Here is a 15,329-nt window from a genome sequence, read left to right as displayed (position 1 = left end):
GGCAAAGCAAAAGTGGGTAAGGCGTATTTTTTTCGTAATAAGCATTCAAAAACGAACAAATCCCTGTTTCGTTTTTGAAAATCGGTCAAAAAATGACCAAGTTACGATTTTTTTCCTATTAATAGCACTGTTAAAAACTTTGAGGGCTTTGCGGAGGTCCTAAAAATAATTTTTTCGAAAAAGGAAAAAACACGTTTTTCATTTTTTTCTATGTAGAATCCAATCCGGGCGGCGTTAGACGATCCGAGCAACTTCATTTTTTTTTGGACCACCCTAGTGCAGGTGCCGCCTCGGCGTGACCACTACATCTCATTTTGATTGCGCAGTGGCTGTGCTGAAGGGACATCTTGTTGACTTGCCCAGTGAGGGCCCTGTCAACGTGACTGGCAGCCTGGGAGCCGAAAATCGTGCTGATCGAGAAGCCTTATCAACCCCAAAATCGTCTCGTCACGAAGCGTCAGCTAAACTAAGTGCAGCAGGATTGGCAGTTGTCTTAGATATGTCTTAACTCAGCAACATGTCTGAAATTGTATCATGTCAAAAATGCGATGCACATTTCAACACTGTGCGCGAAATGTTCGACAAGAAGCAACGTCACGCCCTGCGCTCCATCGCCAAGGCAGTTCTGGCCGAGGCAATGGTCGTAATCGGCTCTCTCGCGAGCCGTCAACAACAAAGACACTTGGTCAGGAGGAAAAGTGCCGGAGAGGTGCGGTAGATGTGCTCAATAATCCGTTTGATTCTTAATTTTTGTTTTTCGCGTGGCGTGGCGTGGCGAGACGAGGCGGAAAGTTGCCCCCTCCCGCTCGCCGCCTGTTGCTGGCTGCTGCCTGCGCGTCAGTCAGTGGAGCGACAGCCGCGAGGAGGTATGGCGATGCCCCAAATTTCCGAGTTTTCGACAAGACATACTTCGCCATGAGGGTAACAGGGCGACGGGCATTAGTGTTTCAGAGCAGTAACAGTCACAGAGCAGCCAAAGGATGGAGAAGAAGGCAGGGGAGGAGACCCAGACCCAGGGGACGGCCCAGGGCACTCGCCAACCAACACCTAGTAAGGGGCTATTACTTCCCAAACCACAATAAACTACAACTACAACCTAAATCATTGCGAAATGTCAGGCCCTGCACCTTGTCAAAGGAGGGGGACGTTCCTATACTCACTGTGAAATGATGCAATCCCGATGCGTGGCATTGTCCACAGTGTACATTTCTGTTCATAGGATTACCAGTCTTCGAGGCCTTGGGAGGGCTGGGCCTAATAGTCATTGCGATGAGGGTGCCTCCACTGAGGTGAGTAAACGCTGTGGAGGTGTTGAGCGTCATTTAATGCCAGACATTTGTAATTTTATGGTTTGATGGTTCGAAGTTAATCGTGCAGTGAGGAGAAATTTCCCTTTCAGTACATCATTCGTCAATTGTAGGTCATGAAAATTATCAAATATTTGGGAGTAATATATTACCTGGTCATACTGTCGTAACTTTTTCTTTTCTTTCTTTTCAGAATGGTTCCCACCGATTGCATGGTGTGCTGGTCCCCCATGACGGAGGGGCAGCAAACGCCACTATGCCTACCATGTGGGCACACCGTTTGCCTAGAATGTGTTCAGAGTCTAAGGAGAAGAACAGCAGGCCATTCCTACCCCTGTCCAACATACCGCCACTTGGTGAGAGCCCTCTGAACACGCCTCTCGCACTTTTCCAAGAGCCCCCAATTTAGGCATTTTCTGTTAACTGTCACTTTCAAGAAGGGATCCTGGTTTTAAAAAATGGCCAAAATTGACAAAAAATTAGTTGTTTTTTTTTTCAATGTTTTCAGCTCAACATGTGCATGGAAGGTTTCATTTGGGGGTTGAACCTTTAAGTTTAGTGGGTTTCGTAAGGCAGCCCGGGAGTAGACATAACGAAACCAAATTTTGTCCTGATTATGTTGACATACTAATTGCCTACAGATTTAAACCTCGTTCGGACGAGAGCCCGAGTTCTAACCGAGGTTTCTGGGGAGGTTTTTACTAACTTTATAAAACTTGTCAGAATTTAGAGGTTTTTCCTTTGGTTCTAAATAATCCTGGCGAGTTTCTGACAGCCTTCGTGCGTTTCCTGTGAGCTGCCGCGGCCTCCTAGATCACGAAAAAATATTCACGGTGGTCTTCTGAACAACCGCCAGAGAGAAACACGACAAAAACCGAAAAAAGTGCGCTTTGTCTCGATTTTCCTTCATGTCTCATATTACCCCGTTCTACGGTATTATTTCAAGCGTAACTCCACAGTTTGGGGCACTGTTCATGTCAAGTGCACCTTGTGTAACATTCGAGGGAAACTTGTGGAGCCCAAGACCCACGAATCCTTCCCGTGCGATCACAAACTTCTGGGTGAGGAATGCGCCAACCACTTAAAAAACACGCCAGGTAGCACCTGCCCAGCATGCAGGGAGGATATTGCTGTGGTGGTCCGTATCTTCGATTAAATTTCATCCGTTGGTGTTGCTTGTTGTCCAATGAACCACTCCCTTATTAATTGTACTATTTAAAATTAAGAAAAAAAATGATTTGTATCTGATGGAAATTTTACGTGATGCAAATTATACCTGATGAAACAGAAAATTCAATTCATTATACCCGTTGAGAATTATACCTGTTGAGAAGTTTACCTGTAGAACATTGTACCTGATGGGATTATACCTGATGGGGTGTTATACCTGGTGAGGTTCTCCCTTCACTTCACTGCCATATTTAATCGACAAAATTTTTTGTCGTAAAATAACTTTCTGCGTTCCTTGTTCACAACACGTGAGTCGTCTTGCTTTGATTTTATTCTCTGATGACTAATTGACAAATTTTAGTGAGGATTTCTTAATATCAAGCCCACTTTTTTGTAAAAGCACAAAAAACTTTTAAAAAAATAACAGGAAAAGTAGCGATACACATCGGCAACTTTGGCCCGTCCCGTACATTGAGAAATGTGCGAATTTCACCTATGTTAAACCCTTACGGTATTTAAACCTGAATCTGGGGCAAAATTGATGAAATTTTCTTCATCAGCACCCTCAAAAACATCTGAAACAATGCTAGAACTCGAATGAAAAGAATGTTCAAAATAAACCCCACTGAGATTTGAACCCGGGTCCAAACTTCTCCGATTCGCTTGAAATTGGCACCCAAAGGTTCATAAATTCTGTGCTGCAATGCCTGATGTCACTGGAGTCAACTAAAGCCAGACTTTGTCATGGACTCAGACAGTCCGAAACCGGCCCGCACTTCGGTTCTCGGACACATCCGCAAAGTTGCCGATTTGAGAACATTCTGGAGCTTCGTCGGACTAGCCCGACGGACCTCTTTCGGGCTGGAACCCCGCTCGGACAGATCTCGGAGCAAATATTTCTTTTAAGGGCCGGTACAGCTGCAGAACCTCACGCCTGCCCCTCCTGCTGCAGATGAACGCAGCAGCGTCTTCCCAACTCAAACAGCACAGCATGGGCGCGACAAAGCCGGCAGCAGTAAGTCTCTGCTTGCCACGGTGAAAACGGAGTCTGCTTCTCCCAGCTACTTTGAGAAACCCAGGAGCTTGGAAAAAGTCGCCAACTGCTGCTGGAAATTTAATAAAGCTCCTGGCAAAACCAGACTCCATTTCCACCGTGTGATAAGTGCGCAGCACAAAAACAAGCATTCCCTTTGTTTGTCGATTTTGTACCATCTGGACCATGGGGCGAGCCATAGAAAGGCGTAGAGAGTAACCATTTTGTGGTGAGACATTTTTGTCCGACCAAGTTATGACGAGGCTTTCTGGTCTGACTAAAACTTGGCAAGACTTTTTGTCTCGCCATATTTTGACGCAAAGTCTTTCAACTGAATTTTCAGTGTTTGGCCATGTGTCCGACCATTCAATTTTCAGTGAGGCAATATTTGAGCTAGTCAACTTTCCTTTTAGGGTTGATAGACGCTGATTGTTGATAGAAATAATCTGCTTGCAAGTGTCCCCTGTAAACCCTTTTGAGCGCCTGCGGGGTGCAGCCGGCATAACCAAGTGCGCCTTTTCTTGTCGTCCAGACCTGGTGCATCACGTGCAAGAGGCCCCTGGCAGCCGCCTCGGCTTCGCCGGCCGTTCAAACGGCGTGCCGTGCGGACGGCGGCCACCATGTGACGGGAGTGCGTTCGAGAACTCGAGCCTGTTCTTGATCTGCATTGTCCTTTTTAAACAGTGAATCGTGCCTCTCCCACTGTTGAGATCTTTTTGATCCTTGGACATTGGCGTTCAGGAACGATTCACCATGAGTCTAATTGAAGAAGATGTTTCCACAGCTTTTAGTGTATCCTCGTCACTGGGGTGAACCCACTGGCTGAAAAACTTGGTGACTGGAATGATAATATAGTCACCAAGCTTGCAAGGGAGATCTCCCCGGGTGCACCCGGCCGGCTCCCCCGAGGCCGTTCGAAAACTCTTCGGGTGCCCCCGGGGACGCTCGGGTGTGCCGTTCGGAAACGGCTTCGGGTCGGGTGCACCCGATCGGGGAGAACTACACCCAACTCGACGAGGTGGGTGAATCGGGGGACGCGTGGATTTGGCGGGGGTGACGCCTTGCAGATTAGAACCGCTGGCTCAGACCCAGCTGAGTGGCGGGCTGGCCTGCCGTGAGAACGACATTTGATGGCTGGAGTACAGGCCTAACGTTATATTTGCCTGCAGGGACGTGCTCTTGGGAATGCCCGCGCCAGTGGTTGCGCTGCTGCTGCTGGCCGGTGCGTGGACTGGGTGCGTTCAGAGGGCACCGATGGTGCAGTTCGGCGAGAATGAGCACACCGCCTTCTCGCATGAGCGGCTGGTGGCATTGAATTACAAGAGCTCTCACAACCTCGCGCAAACAAAGAAGCGAGTTGCCACTTGTCCGCTCTGCCCTCTGCCGGGGTGGGATGAGCGCCAATTTCCAGCGCATTTTCACCATGTCCACAACGACGGGGTGTCTCGGGAAGATGCCAGGGCCAAAACCCACAGATTGCATTTAGTATATCTGGCAAGGACTAGGGGACACGTAAGTGTTATTCAGCAATGCTATTCCGTCAGGGTCTCGTCGCTCCCGATTAGCCTTACACAAAAGCGCTGATTTTCTTTTTGTCTGCAGCTCGCCATATCATGGCGAAATGCAAAGGCGATGGCCTCCCGTCATCCCACTGTGTTTGACGAGCTGGCGGCGGCGAAGGTCCCAGTGCGGGTGATGACGGACCAGGGCGTGATGCTGGAGCCTGTAAGACGCTTTCATTGAAATGTGTGCGTGATGCCAAGATGGCGTGGTGCTAAAACTTTTCTTTTTCTTTTTTGGCTTCCAGAATGCTGCAGATCTCCTCCTGAGTCCTGTGGCTATACCTCCCAACCACCATCTTAGATGATTTGCCACCAACGAATTGCATATGCGGAGATTATTTAGCAGGTGAGCGAAGTGACGAAGGAGGATACCCGCCTTTACACTGCAAATGCAACGGCGATACTAAAGTACATTTTTTTGGCGATACAACGGCCTTACGGAAAAGTATTGCCTTCAGAACGGCGATACAGAAAAGTATCGCCATAATTTGCCAGTACTTTTGGATATTGCCAAAACCACGGCCAATTGTCAGGGGTGTACTGGGTTCACATACATACAGCACTTTGTGCACCACAGTTTTTAGGTATACACAAGAATCAGTCAGGGCTTTTAAAACGAGTTGCTGAAGATTTTCCTTTTGTAATACCAATGGTTTCTTGATTTTCAGGTGTTTGAAGATTACCTTCAGAGGAGCACGTCTGTGGGCTCGTTTGGCAGAAGGCATTAAATGAATGACTGAACTCCTAGGTGCTTTCCTCAGCCTGTGCACAGAGGAGGTCACTGGACCCTCATTATGGCTGATCTTCAACTTCACACGCTCGCTTACTGCGATAACTTTGGAAAAGAATACCCTGAAGCCATGGAAGCTGTGCGCAGTTATTTGGAAATGAAAACTGGATACATGGTGTGGCTTCCCGAAACAAGTGAGGTATGTGAACAGTTCAGTTCTACGTTTGTTTCCAGTCTGACAGTGAATAGCTTTATAAACAGGACATGCCATTACAATCTAATGGCTACGATTGTAGTGTCTTTGTCTGCATGTGTGCTAATTATGCATCCATGCAGAAGAAGATCGACTTCGTAGAAAATGACATGCCTTTTGGAAGCGCATAGCCCATGAGATTGGAATGGGAACACTGCATTCATTTACATAGTAATCTTAATTATTCTAGTCTAAGCAAAAATGTTCGATGAAATTTGCTGTTATCATCCTGGTCAGATGACAAAAACAGTGAAACTATATGTCTGTTTATTTTATGAGTTATGTAATTGATTTGCAGAATTGTAGGTTAATTGTAGGTAAGGTCATATGATGGTGGTGAGTGACTCGTGTCATGTTTTTACTCGTTCTTTACACACCACTCACTAACATACAAGACTCTATGTGAAGAGAACGAGTATTGTGTTCAAAAATGAGTTTTGGGGGGGACATCTTTCATCTCAGATCTCACAGCATGTGGGAAAATGACAGTGGTATCAAATGAAAGATGGAGTGTCAGTCGCTTGATCGTAAATGAACTTTTTTTTCACTTGCAATGAGAAATATTGAGAAAATGAACATGAAAGAGAGACGTTTTTAGTGCACTATGTGAAACTAACCTCTTTTCACGTGTCTGTATCTTTTGATGTTGAACGCCACTGAAACGCAAAGTACAACAACAATGACACGAGATCTTTGGTCAACAAAAATCTAGGAGGGTTTTTTGCAAGTGACAATGGATAATTTTGAGAAATTTGGTAATAACGAAACATTGTTTGACCCTAACCATGATACATGTCTCAGAACTGCAAGCTGTGTCATCTTAATGAATTTCTTTTTGATGGTGTTGCACGTCTTATGTTCGAGATGAGAGATGAAATAATAAGTTTCATTTGACTGTTTTCTAAAATAAATGTGTCCTTCTGAGGGTTTTGGTCATGGAAAAAGCAGGTTTTTGGCACGGAGTCACGGACGCTAGTGTAAATTCGATTGTGCGCGAGAATCGATATCTCGAGATATCGCGATGCATCGATGTTCCCTGCCTGAGAGGAGAACCAACCGGAAGCGTTCGTTAAAAGGCAAAATTACAAATCGTCAGAGGACAATTCATGTAACGATCAGTGACTGACACATCAATCTAGCTTTGTAAAGAACGAGTCCCTCCCATGTGATATCAATTCGTTGATGTCTTTCCTTCTTGTTTTTCTTACAGTGAAAGCCCGAAGTGGACAAACTAATTCGCATCACTCAACCACACTACGCGCCTGTTCTAAACAGCGCGTTCCCCTAGTTTTGAGATGTCTTTTGCCAGATTACAATGATTTTGGGGTTCAACGGCCAGATCGCAGGTTCTGATAGTGAATACCCCCTAGCCGTAAGGCCGATTCCTGGCTACGTGTTCTCACCTTGTTTCGTTGCTTTCTCTGTTTCAGCGAGCAGCATTGGACATCCTTGCCAACGATGCCGGTTCCAACGAGGGCGATGCCGGTGCCAACGAGGGCGATGCCGATGCCAACGAGGGCGATGCCGATGCCAACGAGGAGGGCGATGCCGGTGCCAACGAGGGCGATGCCGATGCCAACGAGGGCGATGCCGGTGCCAACGAGGGCGATGCCGTGCCACGAGGGCGATGCCGGTGCCACGAGGGCGATTTGGGGTTCAACGAGGCCGATGCCGGTCAACGAGTGAATCGCCCTAGCCGAAGGCGATTCCGTGCTACGAGTCTGCGACCTGCTTCGTTGCTTCTCTGTTTCAGCGAGGCATGCCATGCCAACGATGCCGGTTCCAACGAGGGCGATGCCGGTGCCAACGAGGGCGATGCCGATGCCAACGAGGGCGATGCCGATGCCAACGAGGGCGATGCCGATGCCAACGAGGGCGATGCCGGTGCCAACGAGGGCGATGCCGATGCCAACGAGGAGGGCGATGCCGGTGCCAACGAGGGCGATGCCGATGCCAACGAGGAGGGCGATGCCGGTGCCAACGAGGGCGATGCCGGTGCCAACGAGGGCGATGCCGATGCCAACGAGGGCGATGCCGATGCCAACGAGGGCGATGCCGGTGCCAACGAGGGCGATGCCGGTGCCAACGAGGGCGATGCCGGTGCCAACGAGGGCGATGCCGGTGCCAACGAGGGCGATGCCGTGCCAACGAGGGCGATGCCGATGCCAACGAGGGGCGATGCCGGTGCCAACGAGGGCGATGCCGGTGCCAACGAGGGCGATGCCGGTGCCAACGAGGGCGATGCCGGTGCCAACGAGGGCGATGCCGATGCCAACGAGGGCGATGCCGATGCCAACGAGGGCGATGCCGGTGCCAACGAGGGCGATGCCGGTGCCAACGAGGGCGATGCCGGTGCCAACGAGGGCGATGCCGGTGCCAACGAAGGTGTCAACGAGGTCAGAATTTCAGGGTGCATTAGACCTAGTAGCATGTCCGATACTCCTAATTCAACCTAACAAAAGGGCCAAAACTTTGACATCATCATGGCGCGGACGAAGTTATTCCTGCATTTTATGTTTTCTCGTGTTTTCCCAATGTTGATGGTTGACCATCTCGGATCACCATGGTCAGCCATCCCCATGGCCCAGCTCATGGTTTTTTGAGCCTGGGTAACCGGTTACCGGTTTTAAAATCCAGTAACCGCCCAGCCCTAGTCAAAATGTCATCCGTTTGACCTCACCAGTTGGTGCGGTCTAGTCTGGGGGTGTGCGAATAGTTCGGTTTCGAATCGAATCGGGGGTGATTCGATTCTATTCGGGGACGGATCTCTTTGCTTCGACCCCGAATATTCGAAATTTTCGAATCGACAGTGGTTCGTCTTCGAATCGGTTGCTTGGAAACGGTTGAATGTCGCGCACATAGCGTTTTTTTAAGGCCGTAGGAGCGCAAATTTTTTTTTTCACTAATTGATAGTGATCGATGTGGTAAGGCACCATGTCAAACCGTTTTGCCCGACAACGCATAGTTTCGGCGTCGCGACGCCCCAAAGTTCGAAATTTTGGCTGTTTTTGACATTTTTCAGACCACACGACGGCGAAATCAAGGGTCGCATCGTCTTGAAACTTTGCACACTTTTTGGCAGGGACTATATGCAGGGGATGGTCTATTCCACTTTGCGCTCAAACTTCTAGTAACGTAACTGGAACGCCTTGAAAATGAGTGATTTTCAGGAAGCTAACGGGCGGAATCTAATGAAATGGCGAAAAAATGGACCATCACATCCCCTAGGCCATGCCTTTGTCAGCACGGGCAAGTTTTTTCTATTTCTCTAGGAGGTGCGGTACTCGCGTCGTGTGGTAGATTTGAAGGTCCTGCACCAGTAGAGAGACAGGCTGCTTCGGCCGCTGTGTTGTTTCTGTCGCACAGCGGAGCTCGGGGCAGGTAGTCGGGGTCCGGGGTGACGCGCCGGGCGGGCAATAGGGGAGCCGTCGAGGATCCGTCTGCAATAGGCAGGCGGCACCAGGCCCCGACCTGTTTTGGCCGATTTTCGTCGCGATTTTGGTAGAAATTATCGTAGAACAAAAATTCAAACACCATTAAACCCAGCTTTCAACGAAGAATCCATTGCCGCATGTTCTAAAATCGCGAAAAGGCTCGTTTGAAAATTTGTATTTTGAGCCTGGGGGTAATAAATCAGCCTGTCATCATCGTCGCCTCGGCCTCGGCGCATCCCATTGTGAAGCAGGCCTCTCCACACAAAAGGGAGGCGGTCGCTTCGCTACCTGAAAGCTAAAATTTTTCTAACGCGTCGTCTGACACTTATGGGATGTTCACCATTGTACTCGGGATGAAATTTTTGATCTTTCCATCTAAAAATTAAGTTTCTGCGGCCACTTTTAACAGAGCAACGAAAACAACTTTTTTAGCTATATAGAAATAATCAGTACTTCGCCAAAAATATTTTGTCAAATTTGGTCAAAACTTTTGATTTTGACCTGAAACTTGGACTGAGAAGTTGAAGACCGGGCCCGAGCTCACGAAAAGCTGGCGATCTGCTCCGTGCGGCCCAGGCCGAGCCCCGCGCCGGATGTCTTCACCGCACTTCTACCGGCATTACGTAGCCGGGCATTTCTGGAACCAGGTTCACGGCTCAGGGGGACCTCTGGACGACTGGATGCACAGAAACGCTGTGATGCCTCATTGCGAGCACATTCGTCTAGCCAAAGCAAGGTATGTGACTGATCCTCATTAACCGGAACAACACAGTGTTTCACGTTACAGTCACCTGAAATACACATGAGTGAGAACGATAAATTCCGCATGGACTTTTGCGGGACGACTCCAAGCGTCTCGGAGGTCATCGACGACCGCAGTTACGGATAAGAGCTGGCCGCTGCAGAGTTCCTTAGCATGCAGCAATTGCAGCGCCCCTCAACGAACAGGTCGGTTGCCAGGTGACCTCGAACTGACTCTTCCGGCATCCTTTGGCCCACCACGCAGTACAACTGACAGAGACTGTCAAACAGGTCGGAGTCCGCGAAGTTGCGGGTGGACAGAGGCATGGCGTGGCATGGCGTGGCGCGCGCCTTTTGTTGGTTTAATGACGGTCGCTCGCCGAAGCTTGCTTCTCTAAAATTGGACTCGCTTCCCGTCCAGAGGTCCCTAGTCGTGTATTAACAGCCAGCCGAGGGTGCATTGTCTGCGAACCAGGTCTACGGGGCATCGGGGGCCCGCCCTCAGACGACTGCGGATGCACCAGAAAACGCTCTCGGATGCTACCATTCTCAGAGTAGCCACCCGCTCCTACGTCCTTAATGCCAAAGCAAGATCAGATATTTAATTTTTCTTCATTTTGTATTCCTGCTGTATGCCCTTCCTTTTTACTCGTTCTTTACACACCACTCACTAACATACAAAACTCTATGTGAAGAGAACGAGTATTGTGTTCAAAAATGAGTTTTGGGGGGACAACTTTCATCTCAGATCTCACAGCATGTGGGAAAATGAGAGTGGTATCAAATGAAAGATGGAGTGTCAGTCGCTTGATCGTAAATGAACTTTTTTTTCACTTGCAATGAGAAATATTGAGAAAATGAACATGAAAGAGAGACGTTTTTAGTGCACTATGTGAAACTAACCTCTTTTCACGTGTCTGTATCTTTTGATGTTGAACGCCACTGAAACGCAAAGTACAACAACAATGACACGAGATCTTTGGTCAACAAAAATCTAGGAGGGTTTTTTGCAAGTGACAATGGATAATTTTGAGAAATTTGGTAATAACGAAACATTGTTTGACCCTAACCATGATACATGTCTCAGAACTGCAAGCTGTGTCATCTTAATGAATTTCTTTTTGATGGTGTTGCACGTCTTATGTTCGAGATGAGAGATGAAATAATAAGTTTCATTTGACTGTTTTCTAAAATAAATGTGTCCTTCTGAGGGTTTTGGTCATGGAAAAAGCAGGTTTTTGGCACGGACTCACGGACTCTAGTGTAAATTCAATTATGCACGAGAATCGATGTCTCGAGATATCGCGATGCAGCCATGTTCCCTGCCTGAGAGGAGAACCAACCGGAAGCGTTCGTTAAAAGGCAAAATTACAAATTCATGTAACGATCAGCGACTGACACATCAATCTAGCTTTGTAAAGAACGAGTCCCTCCCATGTGATATCAATTCTTTGATGTCTTTCCTTCTTGTTTATCTTAGAGTCAAATATATAAAAATGTGATGAAATTGTTTTACTGTGCTAAGTGAATTAAGTGTCATAAGTTGGATGTAGTCAAAAGTATTGAAAATGTTATGATGATGAAAGTGCTTTAAGTGTGTGCTTGAGCGAATTTAGGTGCTAATGATTTTTTTCTATCGTGAATAGTTGGCTGAGCGATAGCGAAGCCCGTTACTCCAGTGGGGTTAAAAACTTTCTCCGTCTGCGTCTGTGTGTGTGCACTACTCCTCCTGAACGGCTCGGCCGATCTAGCTGAGATGTTGCAGCATGAGAGAAGGGCGCCCATGGACTTGAATACTTAACTGAGAAACTCACCTTTTTGTTGTTCCAGCTGAACCCTGAAGACCCAGAAGCTGCCACGGTAGTGCCACGGGAGGCGTATGCCGTCACATCCATGAAGCAGGCACGAGCATGGCGACGCTGCTTCATTTGCAACGCACAGCCAGAACTAGGCCCAAAGACGCTGTCTATGTGGGAAAAACAGGGTTTTCGACAAAGGTTGTCCAAATCAAACCAAACTTCGTTTTTGGGTTCTCCTTGACCCAAAGACATGTCAAAAAAAATTTGAAATTTTTTCGACAAAATTTGTCGAATTAGGAAAATTTTTTTATTTTACTCAAAAGACGCGGCAATTGATTTTGAAAAAAAAATTTTTTTTTCAAAGGTCAACTAAGGAGGAACATTTTGAGTTGTGTCCCATGTCCTGGTCTTGCTTAGTTTAATTGATACCCACCATTTTACGTTACGTGATTTTCTCATTTTTACCTTAAAAATAAAAAAATGCCCCTTTGCCGGTCAATTTGATTATAACTAGAGTCAAACTGAAGATATTTTATCTTTGTGAACCTCCTTCCATGCCTAACACACTATCTGGTTCCCCAAATAAACACAGTGTGTCCCAAAATACCATAACGGGTCATTTAACATTACATTTGGGAATAACGAGCACCGTGTAGCAGTAGAGCAGCCCAACTACACTGTTAAAAAATGGTTGTACAGAAACAATCAGAAGAGTGAAAATTTAGTCGTTCCAAAACATAGAATTTCATCATGAACCAAAGCGAAACAAATGTCTTTGAGTCTAGTAAGCGACATTTTGTCGTTGAAGAACAAAATTCTTGTTATCACTCTTTACGATACAATTTGTGGGGAAACAACATCGATCTGCTCAATTGAAGCATATTATGAATAATCATCTATTTTGTTCTTCTAAGTCAAAGGAAAATTACTGGATAAAAATAATAATCTTGTTTCAGTGACAAATACTAGTTGGGCTGCTACTGCTCCAGCAATAAACATGGTGCTCGTTATTCCAAACTGTAATGTTAAATGACCCGTTATGGTATTTTGGGACACACTGTGTTTATTTGGGGAACCAGATAGTGTGTTAGGCATGGAAGGAGGTTCACAAAGATAAAATATCTTCAGTTTGACTCTAGTTATAATCAAATTGACCGGCAAAGGGGCATTTTTTTATTTTTAAGGTAAAAATGAGAAAATCACGTAACGTAAAATGGTGGGTATCAATTTAACTAAGCAAGACCAGGACATGGGACACAACTCAAAATGTTCCTCCTTAGTTGACCTTTTTTTTAAAAAAAATTTTTTCAAAATCAATTGCCGCGTCTTTTGTGTAAAATAAAAAAAAATTCCTATTTCGACAAATTTTGTCGAAAAAATTTCAAAATTTTTTTAACATGTCTTTGTGTCAATCAGAACCCAAAAACGAAGTTTTGTTTGATTTGGACAACCTTTGTCGAAAACCCTGTTTTTCCCACATAGACAGCGTCCAAAGAAGCACCTCAAACCTCAGCATCATCTAGAATTTGGAAGCAATTTCATTAACGCTCGGCCCCGCAAGTGGCCAACCGCCGAAGCACCAATCTCCCTGCCAGTGGCCATGCGAGTCCTCCTAAACTACGCAGGATTCGTCGGCATCACAGACGACGGCGAGGTTCACCACATTGAATAAAATAACCCTTCATTTAACGCTTCTGTGTTCTGGAGTCGTCATTTGGTTCCCTTCCCTATCTGAGCTGTGCGCAAGCTGTGCGTGGACCTCTGGCACGGACGAGCACCGGGCCCGGAATTCCGGGCAAAATTCAGGAGGTGCCGGGCGAGGACCAGCCCGAAGGCGGGGTGCTGTGGCCGCCCGGAAGGGGAGGCAGCAGCCTTTACCACCCTCGGACACGCCCTCCTCAGCAGCCCGACGGGGGTGTTGGCCGTGCTGGCGGCGCGCCGCGAGTCTCCCGCGTCTCCGGGCGCTCCGCGGCAGCCTTCAGAGCCGCCTCCCGCGGCCCTCCATCCCGTCGCCGGTCGGTCGGTCAGATCGCAAGCGCCACCGTCGGCAGCCCCGTCAGGCCGGGTCCCGCGTTCCCGAGCCACATTCACCACCCGCGGCAGCCTTCAGAGCCGCCCTTCTCTCATGGTTGCAGGGTCATCAGCTATGTCCTTGGCTCGCCACGCACCAAAATGCAGCTTCCTATTGCAATCCGTTTAGTCATTTCAGTCAAAAAAACACTTTATATAGCGGAAAAAAGACAACGTTTTAAGCTTTTGCAACTTTTTGTCAAGTTTCATGTCGTTTCCTATGATTTGGAGGCGGCTGATGACGAAAATAAAACCCATTCGGACATCCGACGCAAAGTTAAGTCCCATTAGTGTATATTGTGATGATCAAATCCTATTTTGGGAAGGGATGACGCCCATCTCCACACACTCCCTACCAAAGCCGCCTGTCGAGGGCAGGCTAGCGCCGCAGGCCGCTGGGCGTGGGTTGTCGAAACTGGCGCAGCATCGCGAAGCCTGTGACGACAAGACACGGTCTGGCGTACACTTACTTAGTTTTAATTAGGGTGAGATGCAATTCGTGGCTCTATCTGATTATCAAAAAGGAGAATCCACCAGACCTTGACTCCGATGAATTCATGCCGTTGACAGAGGTAGAGAAGGTTCTAGACAAAACTCTACAAAGAGTTGCCATCAGAGGAAAAAAATACAGAGGGGTCCCAGTGCTTCTAACGGAAGACTTGCAACCTGCTGTAGTAGAACTGATAGGTGGGAGTCACCGAACACAATGAATACCTGTTTCCAGCGCTGCACTTCAAGGACAAGCATCATCGTCCTGATGTTGTGTTAAGAAAAACGACACTTCCACCAGAGCGCCGAGAGAAGAACAAGAAGAATAACAAGGTAGGTTTACGCCAGACCGCGTCTTGTCGTAACAGGCTTCGCGATATCTCACGGCCTGTTCCTCCAATCCGCGCCTGGCGTACCTACCTTGGCCTGCGGCGCTAGCCTGCCTTCGGCAGGCATTGGCTTGTCCATCGTCAGTTACTTCTTACGTGTTGCATGCTGGGGGGCTCCGCCCCCCACACCCCCCTTAATTCTAGAAAGAGTTACTTCATCTACAGATAACACGATCTTGACCCTTGTAACTTTTTAACTTGTCGAGCAGACCCCCCTTTCTTCAAGACAGAGGTGATCTACCTGCAGAAAACTCAATTTTTCGCCTTTTTTTAGGTGTTTTTCGGCTATAAAAACTGAACTAGTTGAGCTAGGATAGTAAAATTTCGCGTGTGCCGAGCCAAGAATATACCT

General features: G+C 47.5%; 1 protein-coding gene across 1 annotated transcript; it reads left to right on the top strand.

The window, feature by feature from the left end:
• Nucleotides 1-7,370: 7,370 nt before the first annotated feature.
• On the top strand, nucleotides 7,371-8,511 carry LOC117647829 (circumsporozoite protein-like). Its single transcript, XM_034389800.1, has 2 exons — nucleotides 7,371-7,427; nucleotides 7,486-8,511. The coding sequence occupies exons 1-2, from the start codon at nucleotides 7,371-7,373 to the stop codon at nucleotides 8,509-8,511; spliced, it is 1,083 nt and encodes a 360-aa protein (XP_034245691.1).
• The last annotated feature ends 6,818 nt before the right edge of the window (nucleotides 8,512-15,329 follow it).

This window comes from Thrips palmi, unplaced genomic scaffold, assembly GCF_012932325.1.
Source record: "Thrips palmi isolate BJ-2018 unplaced genomic scaffold, TpBJ-2018v1 HiC_scaffold_3, whole genome shotgun sequence".
In the NCBI taxonomy this organism is placed as follows: domain Eukaryota; kingdom Metazoa; phylum Arthropoda; class Insecta; order Thysanoptera; family Thripidae; genus Thrips; species Thrips palmi.
This window is presented reverse-complemented; position numbering and strand designations above follow the sequence as displayed.